General features: G+C 42.2%; 1 protein-coding gene across 2 annotated transcripts in view; it reads right to left on the bottom strand.

Annotated features, from left to right (window-relative positions):
* The window catches only part of slc9a7 (solute carrier family 9 member 7), a 59,695-nt gene extending 43,045 nt beyond the window's left edge, over window positions 1-16,650 (bottom strand). For both annotated transcript variants that reach the window (XM_013134873.4, XM_013134875.4), the window contains exons 1-8: window positions 16,309-16,650; window positions 11,383-11,585; window positions 10,376-10,453; window positions 2,737-2,813; window positions 2,543-2,655; window positions 2,329-2,434; window positions 742-883; window positions 21-126 (exon numbers count right to left, since the gene is read on the bottom strand). In XM_013134873.4, the coding sequence (XP_012990327.1) occupies window positions 21-126; window positions 742-883; window positions 2,329-2,434; window positions 2,543-2,655; window positions 2,737-2,813; window positions 10,376-10,453; window positions 11,383-11,585; window positions 16,309-16,603 (1,120 nt within the window). In that variant the 5' untranslated portion in view covers window positions 16,604-16,650. The remainder of the gene's footprint in view (window positions 1-20; window positions 127-741; window positions 884-2,328; window positions 2,435-2,542; window positions 2,656-2,736; window positions 2,814-10,375; window positions 10,454-11,382; window positions 11,586-16,308) is intronic.
* Between the last annotated feature and the right edge of the window lie 443 nt (window positions 16,651-17,093).

Here is a 17,093-nt window from a genome sequence, read left to right as displayed (position 1 = left end):
CTAATGAACCTAGTTCTGACCTGTGAACCCACAGGCCTCGGCCAATAGGAAGGTGCTCCAGGACATGAGGAAGAAGAGTGCCGTCTCCAGCAGGGGAAAACAGTGCAGCTTGGTGAACTTGGTTACGTGGAGGGCGGATTAAAGAAACAACACTGACAGAGGATAATTATTAAAGGAACAACACTGACAGAGGATAATTATTAAAGGAACAACACTGACAGAGGATAATTATTAAAGGAACAACACTGACAGAGGATAATTATTAAAGGAACAACACTGACCGAGGATAATTATTAAAGGAACAACACTGACAGAGGATAATTATTAAAGGAACAACACTGACAGAGGATAATTATTAAAGGAACAACACTGACAGAGGATAATTATTAAAGGAACAACACTGACAGAGGATAATTATTAAAGGAACAACACTGACAGAGGATAATTATTAAAGGAACAACACTGACAGAGGATAATTATTAAAGGAACAACACTGACAGAGGATAATTATTAAAGGAACTATACTTTGACAGCTGGGTCCTATATGTTAACCCGATTGTCTGCGTCACTGTAACTGTTGAGTTGTCAAAACCATCCGATCCGAAACAGACCATGCTAGGCTAGCTTCCCTCCACCCCTTCAACATCGCAAACAAGATGGCAGCATTTCTTCACTACATTTCACAGAGATTCCCAGTGAATGTTGTGGCGTGTTGAACAGCCTCGTTCAGCAAAAGGATATGAGAGCAGTAACCACCCCTGTAACAGCCCCCATGGCAAAGGAGCCACTGAAGATGCCCAGGAAAACCCCCACAGACTTGAAGAAGGCGGCTGTGTCAAACGTGTGCGTGTTCGCTCCCGCTGGCTGATAGGCCATAATAGATCTGAAACAAACGAGAACACGTGAAGAAATGTTAAAACTGTCATCCAACCCCCAGATATCGTCTTCCACTTGTGTTTAAAACCTTGTAACGGGCATCCCTCCCACAGAACGCATACTGATTTCTCGTCCGATCTGGTCCTGCTGGTCAGATCACGGTATTACCAGTAACTGAAAGCATTTGCCTATTGGGTCCAGTAGGGGTCACCAGAGCATCATGCTGCAGATGGACAACGTTAATGAAGCAGTGGAGTACAAAAAAACCTGTAAATAACACCAATTTGAGTGTTTTAACTATCCCTTGTCATTCATCCTAACAATACCAATAATATAAAATGTCAAGTATTTTCACTTCTGTGTATCAAAGAGCTTTGGTTATGTATCTACTTGGTTTGGCATGGCTATGTAAACATGCAATATGTTTCCCATGCCATTAAAGCCCCTCAGAGACGGAGAAAGATGGAGAGAGACAGAGACAAAGAGAGAGAACGGGATTTGGAGGGACAGGGAAACAGTGAGACAGACAGAAAGAAGAGGGAGAGAGAGAGAAGAGAGTGAGAGAGATAGACAGACAGATGGACATACAGATAGATAGACAGACAGAAAGACAAAGAACGACAGACAGATAGATAGAAAGAAAGACAAAGACCGACAGACAGAAAGACAAAGACAGGCCGACAGACAGACAGAAAGACAGACGAAGAGAAAGACAAAGGCAGGCTCACAGACAGACAGAAAGACAAAGACCGACAGACAGAAAGACAAAGGCAGGCCGACAGACAGACAGAGAGAAAGACAAAGACAGACCGACGAGCAGACAAACAGACAGGCCGACAGACAGACAGACAGGCCGACAGACAGACAGAGCGAGAAAGACAAAGACAGGCCGACAGACAGAGCGAGAAAGACAAAGACAGGCCAACAGACAGACAGAGAGAAAGACAAAGACAGGCCAACAGAAAGAGAGAAAGACAAAGACAGTCTGACAGACAGACAGAGACCGACAGAGACAGAGTGACTGGGCTGGATAGAGAGGGGAGACAGACAGACAGACAGAGGGCTGGATAGAGAGGAGAGACACAGACAGACAGACAGAGGGCTGGATAGAGAGGGGAGACAGACAGACAGAAAGACAGACAGACAGTGGGCTGGATAGAGAGGGGAGACAGAGACAGACAGACGGCTGGATAGAGAGGGGAGACAGACAGACAGACAGACAGAGAGACAGACTGACAGACAGTGGGCTGGATAGAGAGGGGAGACAGAGACAGACAGACGGCTGGATAGAGAGGGGAGACAGACAGACAGACAGAGAGACAGACAGTGGGCTGGATAGAGAGGGGAGACAGAGACAGACAGATGGCTGGATAGAGAGGGGAGACAGACAGACAGAGAGACAGACAGACATACAGACAGTAGGCTGGATAGAGAGGGGAGACAGTAACTCACGAGGAGAGGACGATGGCCACCGCGTCATTCATTACACTCTCTCCAAACAGCAGAGCATAAAGATCCACATCTGCATGGAGCTCATTGAAGATGGCCAGCACCGTCACTGAAACACACAGACGCTTAGTGCTGGCAGAGCAGGTGTCATTTTGGTGCGATGGTAGTGTAGATGGGTATGGTGGCTGAGCGGAGTCAGTCTGGCTAAAGTGAGTACCTGGGTCTGTGGCTGAGATGATGGCACCAAAGAACAGACAGTCTGTATAGTAGAACTTGTCAGTGAGCTGTCCTACGAACTGCATCAGTTTGACCACTCCATACATCAGATTCCTGTGGAGAGGCGTAGGCTTCAGATTCGAGGAGATCAATACCAGACAAGATTTAATCAGTCCCGTCGGTCCCCTGACTCACCCGATGACGAAGCAGGAGATGGCTGTTCCCAGGAAGGCATAGGTTATGATGGAGCCCAGGTTCCTGAAGAAATGTCTCTGGAGGAAAACAGAGGAGTTAGGACCACTGGACTATATTGATAAAGACACAGGGATGTTAGGACCACTGGACTATATTGATAAAGACACAGGGATGTTAGGACCACTGGACTATATTGAAGAAGACACAGGGATGTCAGGACCACTGGACTATATTGAAGAAGACACAGGGATGTCAGGACCACTGGACTATATTGATAAAGACACAGGGATGTTAGGACCACTGGACTATATTGATAAAGACACAGGGATGTCAGGACCACTGGACTATATTGAAGAAGACACAGGGATGTCAGGACCACTGGACTATATTGGTAAAGACACAGGGATGTCAGGACCACTGGACTATATTGATAAAGACACAGGGATGTCAGGACCACTGGACTATATTGAAGAAGACACAGGGATGTCAGGACCACTGGACTATATTGATAAAGACACAGGGATGTCAGGACCACTGGACTATATTGAAGAAGACACAGGGATGTCAGGACCACTGGACTATATTGGTAAAGACACAGGGATGTCAGGACCACTGGACTATATTGATAAAGACACAGGGATGTCAGGACCACTGGACTATATTGAAGAAGACACAGGGATGTCAGGACCACTGGACTATATTGGTAAAGACACAGGGATGTCAGGACCACTGGACTATATTGGTAAAGACACAGGGATGTCAGGACCACTGGACTATATTGGTAAAGACACAGCAGTGTCTAGACTGTATTGTAACACACTGATCTAAGCCATAAGCTCTATTGGTTTGATGCCTCCACAAGAGGATCTTGGTGTACAGGAAGTGTTCTGCCAGTCACTTCCCATCAACAGAGAACAACATGCCCCTTCCACAACAGGACAGTCCAAGGACAGTGCTGTAGTAAATCGGAAACTACACTTGTCTGTTTAAAGCGGAATTGAACACAACAGATATGACTTGATGGAACACATTGATATTTGTGCAATAACGAAAGGCCTACAGAAACAGCAAGCAGGTTGTAACCTAGTCATTGCGCCAACAATAGCATTTACTTCCAACTCAACCTACAACTTCCTCAAAACTGAATGCTGCCATACAAATTGTTTGAATGCAGAGACAGAAAACCGGTTACAAAGTAGATATACTTTTGTTTGAAATTGTTTGAATGTGGAGATATATTGTCTCCTCGAGTTCCGCTGAACTGGGGAAAGTGGATTAAGGGCTAAATTCACTGTAAATAAAATACAATAAAATAAAAGGCAGCAATAAAAACTATGTATAGGTCTATTATCTGTTCTACATCCTTTCACTCTTGTTTTAAACATTGAAGAGTCTGGATGCAAACAGGAAGGGCAAAAATGCTTATCAATTTATTTAGCACTGAAAGAACAGAAAACTGTGAAGTGGCAGAAAACATGCTTATTTTCAGGCTTTTATTGTCACAAAATCAACCTTTTATTTCAAGAATAATTCCTAGAACAAAGCATTCTGTTCACCCTGTCCCCCAGGACATCTCACATTTTACATCTTCTGTGGCAGCATGTTCAGTATTATAAATGTGTAAAGTTTAAGGGGGACGTAGACTTTCTATTGGCACTGAACGTATGCAGATTTCCTATCCTATTTGTGATGTTCCAGCCTTTTTTGCTCTTAATATCAAGGCGTACAATCATATCATATGTCGATATATGGTACAATACAAGCCTGCCCAACTCTTTGGTAGCACTAAGGGGTGGTTACCATTCACGTGTGTGTTCTGCTTTTTGCCACACCGCTTTGGCAGAGCTGGCCAAGAAGAGCAAATGTCACTGACTGACTGACTGGCTGGCTTTCTGACTGACTATCCATCCATTGTTAAAAAGTGTAATGGTTAGAGACGCAGACTGCCAAGCGGGTGCCCGGTGTTCAATCCTCGCCTCCGACAGGACAAAGTACGCATAAGGATTTGTTCAGGATAGACAAAAACCTTGCTGGCTACAAGCTTCAGTAGCTACGTTATAGTAAGCCTAAAATAAAACTGTTTACGGTTATATTGCAACTATTTTCGAAGTACGGATCTGTGCATGCTTTTTGGGGTAATATAGACCACAACCCCTTGCACAGTAAACGAGGAGGGGTTTACATGATTCATTCACAAATGAAAGAAAAACAAATGTTGTTGTGCCATGAAATTAAATAGCTTTGGCAGTGTAAAGTTCACCTCCAGTCTCGCTAGCAATTGCTCAGTTCTTATGACTATTCCAAACAGTAAGTTAGTAGATACTAGTAAGCCTATTACTGGCTAATAAGCTGCTAAAACGGCCAGTGGCAAAAGCCATACAGTTCATAGATGCTATTTGTGGTAGAAGTAAAACTTGTAATAAACTTTAGTAAGTTTAACAATGCTTAATGGTGTCTAGCTAAACATTCAGACTTAGTTTCATATTAATGCATGACAAAATGACCTAATTTCGAGACTACATTTTAATGACGAGGAAGTAGGTCCCAATTGGTCCCTACAATTATCTCTTTCTAATTTAATGCGTGAATGTAGTGTATCAACCCTGTTTTACCTGTTGTTGGTTTGGGTCTTAGCTAATGTAGGGAACTAGTTTTGAGAACCATTGGAGTTTCAACTAATTGGTTTAACAAAGCAGAACATTCTGCACACGCATAGATTAGTGGCGCTGTGGTTAAAGACACAGTCTGTCACATAGGAGACCCAGGTTAGAATCCAGCGATGGCAACAACATTCATTACTTCTGATCGCGGGCTGGTCGAACTAGTCCTGCCTGGTTCCTTTTCTTGTTTAATCACACTTTCCCAGGCCAAACAATGTAAATTATCACATAGTTACTATGACAAGCTGTGCAGTCCTGTGGAAAAGTACTTATACTTTTACTTATACTTTTACATATTTTAATAGATGAATCGCTTTCTTTTACTTCTCATATTCAGCAGCTGGCAAATAGATTAAAACTTAAACTAGGGTTTTATTTTAGAATCAAATCCTGTCTCACATTCGAATCTAAAAAGAGTTTAGTTGCTGGTATTGTTATGTCTATTCTTGACTATGGTGATGTTTTATATATGCATGCTTCGTCTCAAAGTTTACATGCACTGGACACTGTATACCATGGAGCTCTGAGGTTCATCACTGGTCTTAAAGTTCTCACTCACCACTGTGAACTGTATGAACGTGTTGGATGGTCTTCTCTATCAACACGGAGACTTCAACAATGGTATGTTTTTATATATAAGGCTATTTTAGGTCTTCTTCCATCCTACCTTCTGACCTACATCAGTGCAAATAATATTGGGACTTACAATCTTCGTTCCCAGGATCTTTTCCTTCTGTCTGTACCAAATGTTAGAACTGAGCTGGGAAAAAAGGCGTTTAAGTTTTCTGCTCCTTCTGCATGGAACAAGTTACAGAAACATTTGAAACTTAATAAGCTTGTCCCATTAGTTGCTTTTAAGAGGATATTAATTGACTTGGAAGAAGCCACATCTGGCTGTAGTTGTTCTGCATGATATTTTAAGGATTTGTGGTTGATGGATTTGCTAATTTAGTTGTTTTATGTTCTTGTGTATTCTGTGTTGTATGTATGGTTGTACTGCTGCCTGTCTTGGCCAGGACACTCTTGAAAAAGAGATTTTTAATCTCAACAAGTATTTTCCTGGTTAAATAAAGGTAAAAAAAAAAAAGTTTTTGGACATATTGGTATCTAAACTTAACTTCAAGACTATTGAAAAATAAAGGTAATGTAACTTGACAAATGATACTGAAAGATTACTTAGCAGTCATTTATGTATAAAAAATCATTGGCTGAAATAACAATGTAGCCATTTCTTGTAACTGTCTATCCGTCTCTTCCATCGACTGGGAATCATTTTTGGCCACAATTTCTTACAGTACTGATTCAGTTGTGTGATGTTAGAGGGCTTTCTGCTTCATGTCCTCCCCCACAGCATTTCGATATGATTGAGATCTGGGCTTTGACTTATTTCATGACCCGCCACATATTTCTGAGGTACCCTGTTGTAGCTTTCTTTTCGTGTTTTGGATCATTGTCCAGTTCATAGATGTTTGGTTCAACCCTAGCTTTTTGACAAATGGCCTGACATTCTCCTCAATACATTTCTGGAATGGAATTCATGGTTGACTCAATAACAAAAAGTTGTCCAGGCCCTGAAGCAGCCCCAAACCATAATTCTACCTCTTTCATGATTTATGTTGAGTATGACGTTCTTCTGTTCAAAGGCATTGTTTTGTGTTAGCATCTGGCATTGTCACCAAACAACTTCGGTCAGCTCTTAGTCTGAATATGTTGGGACAAACTGTCCAATGTAGATTGCCAGTGGCCTGGACATTTGTCCATTTATAGATGATCTGTTGGCCAGTAGAATTACGTACTTCCAACTGCCTGTAAATTGTTTTGTACTCCCTTAAAGACTCATGGACACCAATAACCTTTTCTGTTCTGAAGGTCTGAGATATTTCTTTTGATCTTGGTATGATGTGTTACCACGCACCCAAATGGTTAAGACCAAACCAGATCGAGTTCCTAAGTTACTCTGATGTTTTTCTAATCATTCATAATTTTGTTATGTGCACCTAATTCTAAAAGTGGAGGCCTGTACCATGCATGAATGCCCAGAAGGTTCAGGGTTGCAGGACTGTATGTATATTATCAAGTTAACCAAAGACAGGAAGTGAAAGTATGCATCACAAATGGCACCATAGTCCCTATTATATTCACTATTTACTTTCTAGAGTGCTATTGCACTATATATAGAGTAGCAGATGTTATTTGGGACACTATCATAGATATTTGATCTGCACTTCCCGCAGATGGGCTATTTATTTCAGTCAACTGTTGATAACTCACAGCTTGACCAATCAAAGGTATCCCTTGTCTACAGTTGGTCCAATCCGAGGGCTTGTTGTTGTTGCTCAATCAAGTTTCCCCTTGAGCGTCATCCTAGACAGTTAACCCTCCATCTACAGTATTCACTCAATGTTAAGCCTCCATCTACAGTATCCACTCACTGTTAACCCTTTATTTGACAATACTCACTGTTAACCCTTTATCAACTGTATCCCCTCACTGTTAACCCTTTATCAACAGTATACCCTCACTGTTAACCCTTTATCAACAGTATTCACTCACAGTTCACCCTTTATCAACAGTATTCACTGCGCTCGAAGATGGACCAGTACATGCTTTCACCTATACCTATATACACATATACATATATATATATACACATATACACACACATACATACATACATACATATACATACATACATATACATACATACATATATATAAATATATATATATATATATACACACACACCTATATATACCTATACTGTGACAGAAATACTCCTAAACAAAATGCTCAAGACAAATTTCAATCGAATTCCTAATTCTATGCATTTACAGATGCAAATAATGTGATATTCTAGATGAGGGAGAAGTCTAAGCGGAGCTGGCCAAGAAGAGCGAATGTCTCTTACTGAGTGAGTGACTGACTGAGTGATTAATGGCTGACTGACTGACTCTTGTTAAATAGCGTAGTGGTTAGAGAAGCAGACTTGTGACATATAGGTCCCGAGTTTGTATCTCCTCACAGGCGAAGCGAAGTACGCATTATTAATTATTCTGTATAGACAAAAACTTTGCTGGCTAAAACCCTTAGTATCTACATTATAGTAAGCCTGAAATAAAAAAGTTTACAATTATGCGGTTATTTCTGGTGGATTTTCGAGGTACGCATCTGTGCATGTGTTTTGGGTCAGGATAGACAAACATTTGCTGGCTTAGCATACAGTAGTTACGTTATAGTAAGCCTTAACTGAAACTGTATACGGTTATATTGCGACTGTTTCTGGCATGGAAAAGTTACTCTTTAGTCTCGCTAGCAATTGCTCAATTCTTATGATTATTCCTAGGAAGTTAGTAGATACTAATAAGCCTATTACTGGCTAATAAGCTCTTAAAATGGCCAGTGGCAAAAGCAATACAGTTCATAGACTATGGTGGAGGTAAACTTAATAAGAAACATTAGTCAGTTTAACACAATCCTCAATAGAGTCTAGCGAGTGCTGAAATGTAATGCCGTGGCGTTGTGGTTAAAGAAAGTCTCTCTCATGTGGAAGGCCTAAGTTTGAATCTACTGAGAGCAATGACATTTATTAATTATTTGTGGTAGATTCCACGATTCTCTTGTCTTTTCACTTGATGAAAAAGTTTGTTATTGTCGCCTATATTGATACACTGAACAAAATTATAAACGCAACAGCTGAACTCAAAGATCTAAGACTTTCTCTATGTTCACAAAAGGCCTATTTCTCTAAAATATTGTTCACAAATCTGTCTAAATCTGTGTTAGTGAGCACTTCTCCTTTGCCGAGATAATCCATCCACCTCACAGGTGTGGCATATTAAGATTACGCAGCGTGATTATTGCACAGGGGTGCCTTAGGCTGGCCACAATAAAAGGCCACTCTAAAATGTGCAGTTACACTGTATTGAGGTTGTTCGGGGGGGGGGGGGGGGGGCTCCAAAAACCAGTCAGTATCTGGTGTGACCACAATTGGCCTCACGCAGTGCAACACATCTCCTTCGCATATAGTTGATCAGGTTTGGCCTGTGGAATGTTTGATTGTGGCCTGTGGAATGTTGGCCCACTCCTCTTCAATGGCTGTGCGAAGTTGCTGAACATTGGCAGGATCTGGAACACGCTGTCGCATACGCCGATCCAGAGCATCCCAAACATGCTCAATGGGTGACGTGTCCAAATTCTCTGAAACACCTTTTGTGTACAAAGAGTTCAGCTCAAGATAAATGGGGGCAAAAACAAAAGTGTTGCGTTTATAATTTTGTTCAGTGTAGTTATTGTATAAATGTCATTCACAAATTAAAGAAAAAAGTATGTTCTTATGCCATGAAATGAAATAGCTTTGTCAGACTCGCTAGCAATTGCTCAATTCTTATGACTATTCCAGTAAGTTAGTAGATACCGGTAAGGCTTATTACTGGCTAATATGCTGTTAAAACGGCCAGTGGCAAATGCAATACATAGCCGCTATTTGTGGTGGAGATGAACTTAGTAAGAAACGTTAGTCAGTTTAACTGTATCAATGTCATTCACGAATGACAATTATGCTGCTTTGGCCGCATCTAAAGACAATCATGCCAGTAAAGCCTATCCACTAAAGGTCCCGATCCACTCAAGGTCCCGATCCACTCAAGGTCCCGATCCACTCAAGGTCCCGATCCACTCAAGGTCCCTATCCACTCAAGGTCCCTATCCACTCAAGGTCCCTATCCACTCAAGGTCCCAGTCCACTAAAGGTCCCAGTCCACTAAAGGTCCCAGTCCACTAAAGGTCCCAGTCCACTAAAAATCCCTGTCCACTAAAAATCCCTGTCCACTTAAGGTCCCTGTCCACTTAAGGTCCCTGTCCACTTAAAGTCCCTGTCCACTTAAGGTCCCTGTCCACTGAAGGTTAGGAATACAACTGGCCAATCCAAAGCAATGACACATAATCACAATGAAATGCAATGAGTGAAATGTTCCACTTACCTTTTTCAGACTATATCCAGCATGGAAAATGATTGGAGGGAGCAATATGTTGAAGAAAACCTCCGGGTCAAATGTCACCTAGAAAGAGGAAAACATATCCTGATTGAACATAAAGATCTATCCTCACCAGGTTGCTAGGTGACACTGTTGCCAGGTAATGCTATTACTGAGATGCCGACTGGTGATTTGGTTTCACTCAGTAAAGCATATAGCAAACAGTTGTCACACTACCTTTAAGCCAGAGATTTATGAAACTTTGGCCAGAGTAGTGTACTAAAAAGGGAAATGTTTGCAATTTGTGAGGTACCCTGGGCTGCCTGTCAGCCATTAACCAGACATGAGGCCATCAGAATGGTTTAGTTGTGATACTATAAAACATGGTATATTTATATGGCTGTCAGACAAGTTCAGTTATTATATTTTCGAACAGGTTTTGCTGGGAGACTTTCTAACAGGTTTTGCTGGGAGACTTTCAGACAGGTTTAGCTGGGATATTTTCAGAAAGGTTTAGCTGGGATATTTTCAGAAAGGTTTAGCTGGGAGACTTTCAGACAGGTTTAGCTGGGAGACTTTCAGACAGGTTTAGCTGGGAGACTTTCAGACAGGTTTAGCTGGGAGACTTTCAGACAGGTTTAGCTGGGAGACTTTCAGACAGGTTTAGCTGGGAGACTTTCAGACAGGTTTAGCTGGGAGACTTTCAGACAGGTTTAGCTGGGAGACTTTCAGACAGGTTTGGCTGGGAGACTTTCAGACAGGTTTAGCTGGGAGACTTTCAGACAGGTTTAGCTGGGAGACTTTCAGACAGGTTTGGCTGGGATATTTTCAGACAGGTTTGGCTGGGATATTTTCAGACAGGTTTGGCTGGGATATTTTCAGACAGGTTTGGCTGGGATATTTTCAGACAGGTTCAGTTGTGGTGGCTTTGAAAGTTTAACCGAAGGCCTGGATGAGAGGTGAGGTGGGATGGACTAATCACGAACAGCGTATCGACATGTTGCTCGTTTTACCTTGCGCAGCATGTCATTCTGCTCCACGTTGTGTATCTCTCTGGAGTTGATCTCCCCTTTCAGTGTGTACTCAAAGAACTTGCCACTGACGTTGAGTAACAGCGTAGAGACTGGTCCCTCCTTCAGGGAACAGCTGGGTGGGGTCTTGTTGTGGTAGCTTGTAGCTGGGATCCCATACCGCAGAATGACACCCACCAAAAGACCTGGACAAAAAGGGGCATCCAGGTAACACCAGGATAGAACTACAGTAAAGTACTATTCATAGAGTTGCACCTCAAGTCACTAGGCCGCGTAGTTGCCACGGTCACTTACGTTGTTGACAAGCCATATTGATGACCAGAAGTAGAACAGGGGCTAATTAATGGATTTGTCCAAATTACAGTATAGGGGCTTGGAAATACAACAGCCTTGCTGATGTAGGCTAATATTTTGTAAAAGGACACTGACATCATATTATCACATTTACTTTGACGGTGATGTTGTCAATGCCTAGCAGATTTCGTCAAGAACAGCTGGCGATGCTAATGTTAGCTATTAAACATTTGGTGGATTGGCATGAATAACACAAACTTATTTTGTCATTCATGAGAATCTGACTTCTTTTCACAACACCCTTTCCAGGGTTTTTAGGAGCACTTCCTCATTCAAGCTTTTTGGGGATTACCAAACAAAATGTGAAAGTTAAGTTGACTTCTCATGTTCACTCAGAATTGAAATTCAACCTTTGCGGTTTTACAGAGAAACATTAACCCTAAACAAAAAGGGAGTCTAATGCGGACTTCACCATCCAGTGCTTCCACAATGTTAAAGGGGCACTTCGGTCATTGGATCGTCCATCTAAAATCTCTTACAGGCTGAAAAGTCTGGCCAATTATAACAGAGAACAGTGGATCCCCCTCCCCAAATGACCTGTTGCACACCTGAACCTCATTTGGACAGTGACTGTGATCAGTGGGGAGATATCGGTCCCTTTTAGGCAAGGTCACATTTTGTGCACTTGAGTGCTCCTTTAATGTTGTCCGTTAACGTAGGGTGGAACGTCGGACTTCATTGGCGGCTCCTTCCTGACAACATGAAGTCATATGACTTCAACTTTAAAATGGTGGACGTCCTCAGTGGCACTGCCTTTGCGCTTATAGACTAAATATAAATTCCTAACGGTTAAACCTATGCCTTAATCCAAGCACTAACCCTAAATATAACCCTAAACCCAAGCCTAAAAAAGAAATGTTCACTAGTGAGAACCGGACAAAAGTCCAAAGTTTCCAAATTTGCTAGGGGTTACTATGCTGCCGAGGAGTTTTTGTTTTCACAAGTATGGTAAACCACTCCCACCCAGCCACCGCTACGGACCTTTGGTGCCAGTAGCGTCTGGTGTTACTGATACAGAAACACCCAGCTTCAAACAGGTCACATTGACCAGTTACTGGCCAGGAAAGCACCAGCATGAAAGGAAAATTCCAGGTAGGAAAGTACCTCCAACCACAGAGCAAACAGTCTACTACCCACTGACACTAGAGACACTATTTCCCATAGATGCTACAAACATTATTACCCACAGACGCTACAAACATTATTACCCACAGACACTACAAACATTATTACCCACAGACGCTACAAACATTATTACCCACAGACGCTACAAACATTATTACCCACAGACGCTACAAATATTATTACCCACAGACGCTACAAACATTATTACCCACAGACACTACAAACATTATTACCCACAGACACTACAAACATTATTACCCACAGACACTACAAACATTATTACCCAACTCAACTTCAGAAAGTTCCTTCCCAGGTCAAACATGTAATTTGTTGTCCCCATGTGAACTCAGAAATATGTTCTCACATCACACAGGCTGACATGAGGTAACAGCGGCATACACAGCCATTTGGAGCAGAAAGCACTCTGTAGAGGAACACATGAACAACCTACCCTACCTAATCCTGCCCCTTAACAGTCAGCAGAGTGCACGCTGTGTACATGAGGACTACCTAGCACACAATGAGGTAGTGGAAACACCACGCCTTGAAGATCTGTCACCTGGCGATCTGTCACCTGGTTGTCACTAACATCTATAGCCACAGACACAGTTATGGTCAGTGCCATGATGTGGGAGTAAGATTGTGCGGTCTGTGGTCTGTGTCCAGTAAAGTGTGAGTCTATTAAGCAATTAAAACAAAACTCCAAGACACCAAAAGTAATTGAACTTTCAGCGGGACGTTACGTTTCAAATTATCAAAATCTGGTGTACAAGTTCTTTTTTTTTCAGCTTGCTTGCTGTTAGCTTTCTATAAAAAATAATAACATCTGACCATGCAAGACAGGCAGTGTTGCATTCGGTTTTAATCATTTATGTTTGCAATGTTCACTTCAGGACTCTGGTCAGTACGCCTTGTGGATGTTGCAAGTTGTCTGACAATTCTGAGCTGGTAGGAATCTGTTGCCTTGCCACCCAAAGCACAGGCCATAGCAGGGTATATGAGCAAATTGAAACGGTCTGTATTCACACTACTCCCTAGGTGTGCAACATCCCCGCTCGGCTAACAATCTTAATCATCTAATCTTAATCAAATGTGGAGAAAAAGCACTCAACATTTTAACAGCAAGTCATAGGCTATGCCGGTGATTAAGTAGACCATTTAGCCACTCCGCGCTCTAACCAAACTACACATGCTCCCCCCCAACTCCACTGGGGTCCTACTCTGGCTCAGGCCTGTTGGATTCATTTAGGATGTCATCAAAAAGAACACTGATTCTACTTGTCGGACACGTAAAGTAAAAGCGATGCTGTGATTTCTTTTTTTGATAATTCAGTAAAGATACAAATGTTTCTTATATAATTTTTTCTCCCACAGAAGGCCGACCTCCAGTAGCCCGGGATGCCACTGCTGTAAGCTATACCCTCAAATACTGAGGAGGGTCTTGTTACCTCACTCTAACCGGAGGAGGGCTCTTGTTACCTCACTCTAACCGGAGGAGGGCTCTTGTTACCTCACTCTAACCGGAGGAGGGCTCTTGTTACCTCACTCTAACCGGAGGAGGGCTCTTGTTCCCTCACTCTAACCTGAGGAGGGTCTTTTTACCTCACTCTAACCGGAGGAGGGCTCTTGTTACTTCACTCTAACCGGAGGAGGGCTCTTGTTACCTCACTCTAACCGGAGGAGGGCTCTTGTTACCTCACTCTAACCGGAGGAGGGCTCTTGTTCCCTCACTCTAACCGGAGGAGGGCTCTTTTTACCTCACTCTAACCGGAGGAGGGCTCTTGTTCCCTCACTCTAACCGGAGGAGGGCTCTTTTTACCTCACTCTAACCGGAGGAGGGCTCTTGTTACCTCACTCTAACCGGAGGAGGGCTCTTGTTACCTCACTCTAACCGGAGGAGGGCTCTTGTTACCTCACTCTAACCGGAGGAGGGCTCTTGTTCCCTCACTCTAACCGGAGGAGGGCTCTTTTTACCTCACTCTAACCGGAGGAGGGCTCTTGTTACCTCACTCTAACCGGAGGAGGGCTCTTGTTACTTCACTCTAACCGGAGGAGGGCTCTTGTTACCTCACTCTAACCGGAGGAGGGGTCTTGTTACCTCTCTCTAACCAGTGGAGGGGTCTTGTTACCTCACTCTAACCTGAGGAGGGGTCTTGTTACCTCACTCTAACCTGAGGAGGGTCTTGTTACCTCACTCTAACCGGAGGAGGGGTCTTGTTACCTCACTCTAACCGGAGGAGGGGTCTTGTTACCTCACTCTAACCAGAGGAGGAGTCTTGTTACCTCACTCTAACCAGAGGAGGGGTCTTGTTACCTCACTCTAACCGGGGTACCCAAATAAATCCAACTAACTTACTGTAGCTCTTCCTGTAGTTCATCAACCAAAATTATTCTAAGCCAAGGTGTCACAGTTAACACTGTTTTATCTGAAGAACCTTATTTCTCATCAGATCTGTCACTGAGTTTTTGGAAAAGGCAACCATCTAAACACTTTTTACAATGTTTTACAAAAACATCCATTGAGAGTTGTTCAACAAAATTGGAATAGACAAAAGTTGTGCAAAAAGTGGTCTAGTTGTAGAATGTTAAACATTTAAATGAAAGAGTAATTCCATTACTTTGGAACTGCCCAGTTTGATATTGATATCGATACAGCTAGCTTACTAGGGAAATCATTTCCCATAGTCAGTCCTGCCATATATGAGCTTCTTCGCAATATATATTTAATAATTTGTATCCATTGGCCTCCCTTCAAGGATGGTATTCTTATTCTTAAGGCAAAATATAAATTACACTATCATAGTGGCTAGCTTCACAAAGGTGGTCATAATGTAACCTGTGCCAGGCAGATGGGACAAAAAGATTTTGCTAATAAAGATTAAATAGGTAATTTGGAACAAACAAAAGCTGCTGCAAAAAAAATAATCAGGCTATTCTGACAGTTGTACACAGGCTATGACATTACAGAACGAATCTGTGACAAGAGAAATGAAAAGACTTAGTAGCCTAATAAAGAAATTGGCTATATACATAACAGTCGTCTATATAATGGTCGTTGTCATTTAGGCTATTGCTTGTGTCATTATGGTTCGGTGTGTATCTGTGCAGGGAACTGATGCCCATTCGAAATAGTGTATAGTACATTCCAGAGAGATTGTCAGTCCCACTGAACCAATTAGGTGAAGGAATGAGAGCGGAATTCAACGAATCATGATGGCGCATCATGTAATACCGCAACATAGTAACTGTACACAATGTAATTACAATTTTGATACATTGTAACTCACTCGTCATGGTTTAACGTAGCAGTAGCGTCGCACTAAAGAATGACTGACGTGGGAGGCTAGCGACCTAGGATCATTGATACTAAGATGGGGGGGGGGCTACATGCTTTGAAAACGTCTGGCTAATTAATGTGTCGAATCTTACCGTATATCATTGCTAACCCCGTCTCATGGAGAAAACGAACCCTTCGGTGTTTGAAAAGCCAAATGGTAAGAATTGTTAATGTCAGCAGTAAAATAAATGTCAATAAATTCACGCTGTCCTGTCGATGACTTTCTTCAGCCTCTTTCTCAGTTGCCAGTTCCTCCATGGCGCCGTCCTCCGCGTTCATTTTAGAGGCCTGGTTTATGAGCAGAATTAAAATGGGGAAAAACATCATCTGTTTTTCCAACAGAAAGAAGAATCTCCATAGCTTTGGCTTTCTGGCAACGGCGTTCATGGTGCAGAGTAGATGCTGCTACTGGAGCCTAACGGACTAGTATTCAGGCAGCAACACTAACAATGACGTCACTTTCGTATGGTAATGAGGAAACTTTGAAAATAAAAGCCCTCGTGTCAATTCATTGCAATGTGTGTTTAATTAAAGGTAGTCAATTGTAACACACGGCGATTTTTCATGCTGTTTTTAAGCAAATACAAAGAGTGATTTATGGGAATATCTATATATATATGTATATATATCAAAACATTAAGTGCAATATTAAGATATAAAATGTACAGATCACTTTGTTAACTATATCGGATTATAGTGCGATAACTATTGCAACTATATGCCATGTTCAAGGTGTAATGGAACATAGCATTTGAGAAATACTAAGTAGGGTGTGTAGTACGTAGTGTCATTTCATGTGGCAATACAGAATATATGTCTAGAAGCACAATTTTAACCCACCAACTCCACAGGGCCCCAAACTGTTCCATATGAAGTA

The sequence above is a fragment of the Esox lucius genome, chromosome 8 (genome assembly GCF_011004845.1).
Source record: "Esox lucius isolate fEsoLuc1 chromosome 8, fEsoLuc1.pri, whole genome shotgun sequence".
NCBI classification, from domain to species: Eukaryota; Metazoa; Chordata; class Actinopteri; order Esociformes; family Esocidae; genus Esox; species Esox lucius.
The sequence above is the reverse complement of the archived record's forward strand: the minus strand, read 5'-3'. Positions and strand labels throughout refer to the sequence as shown.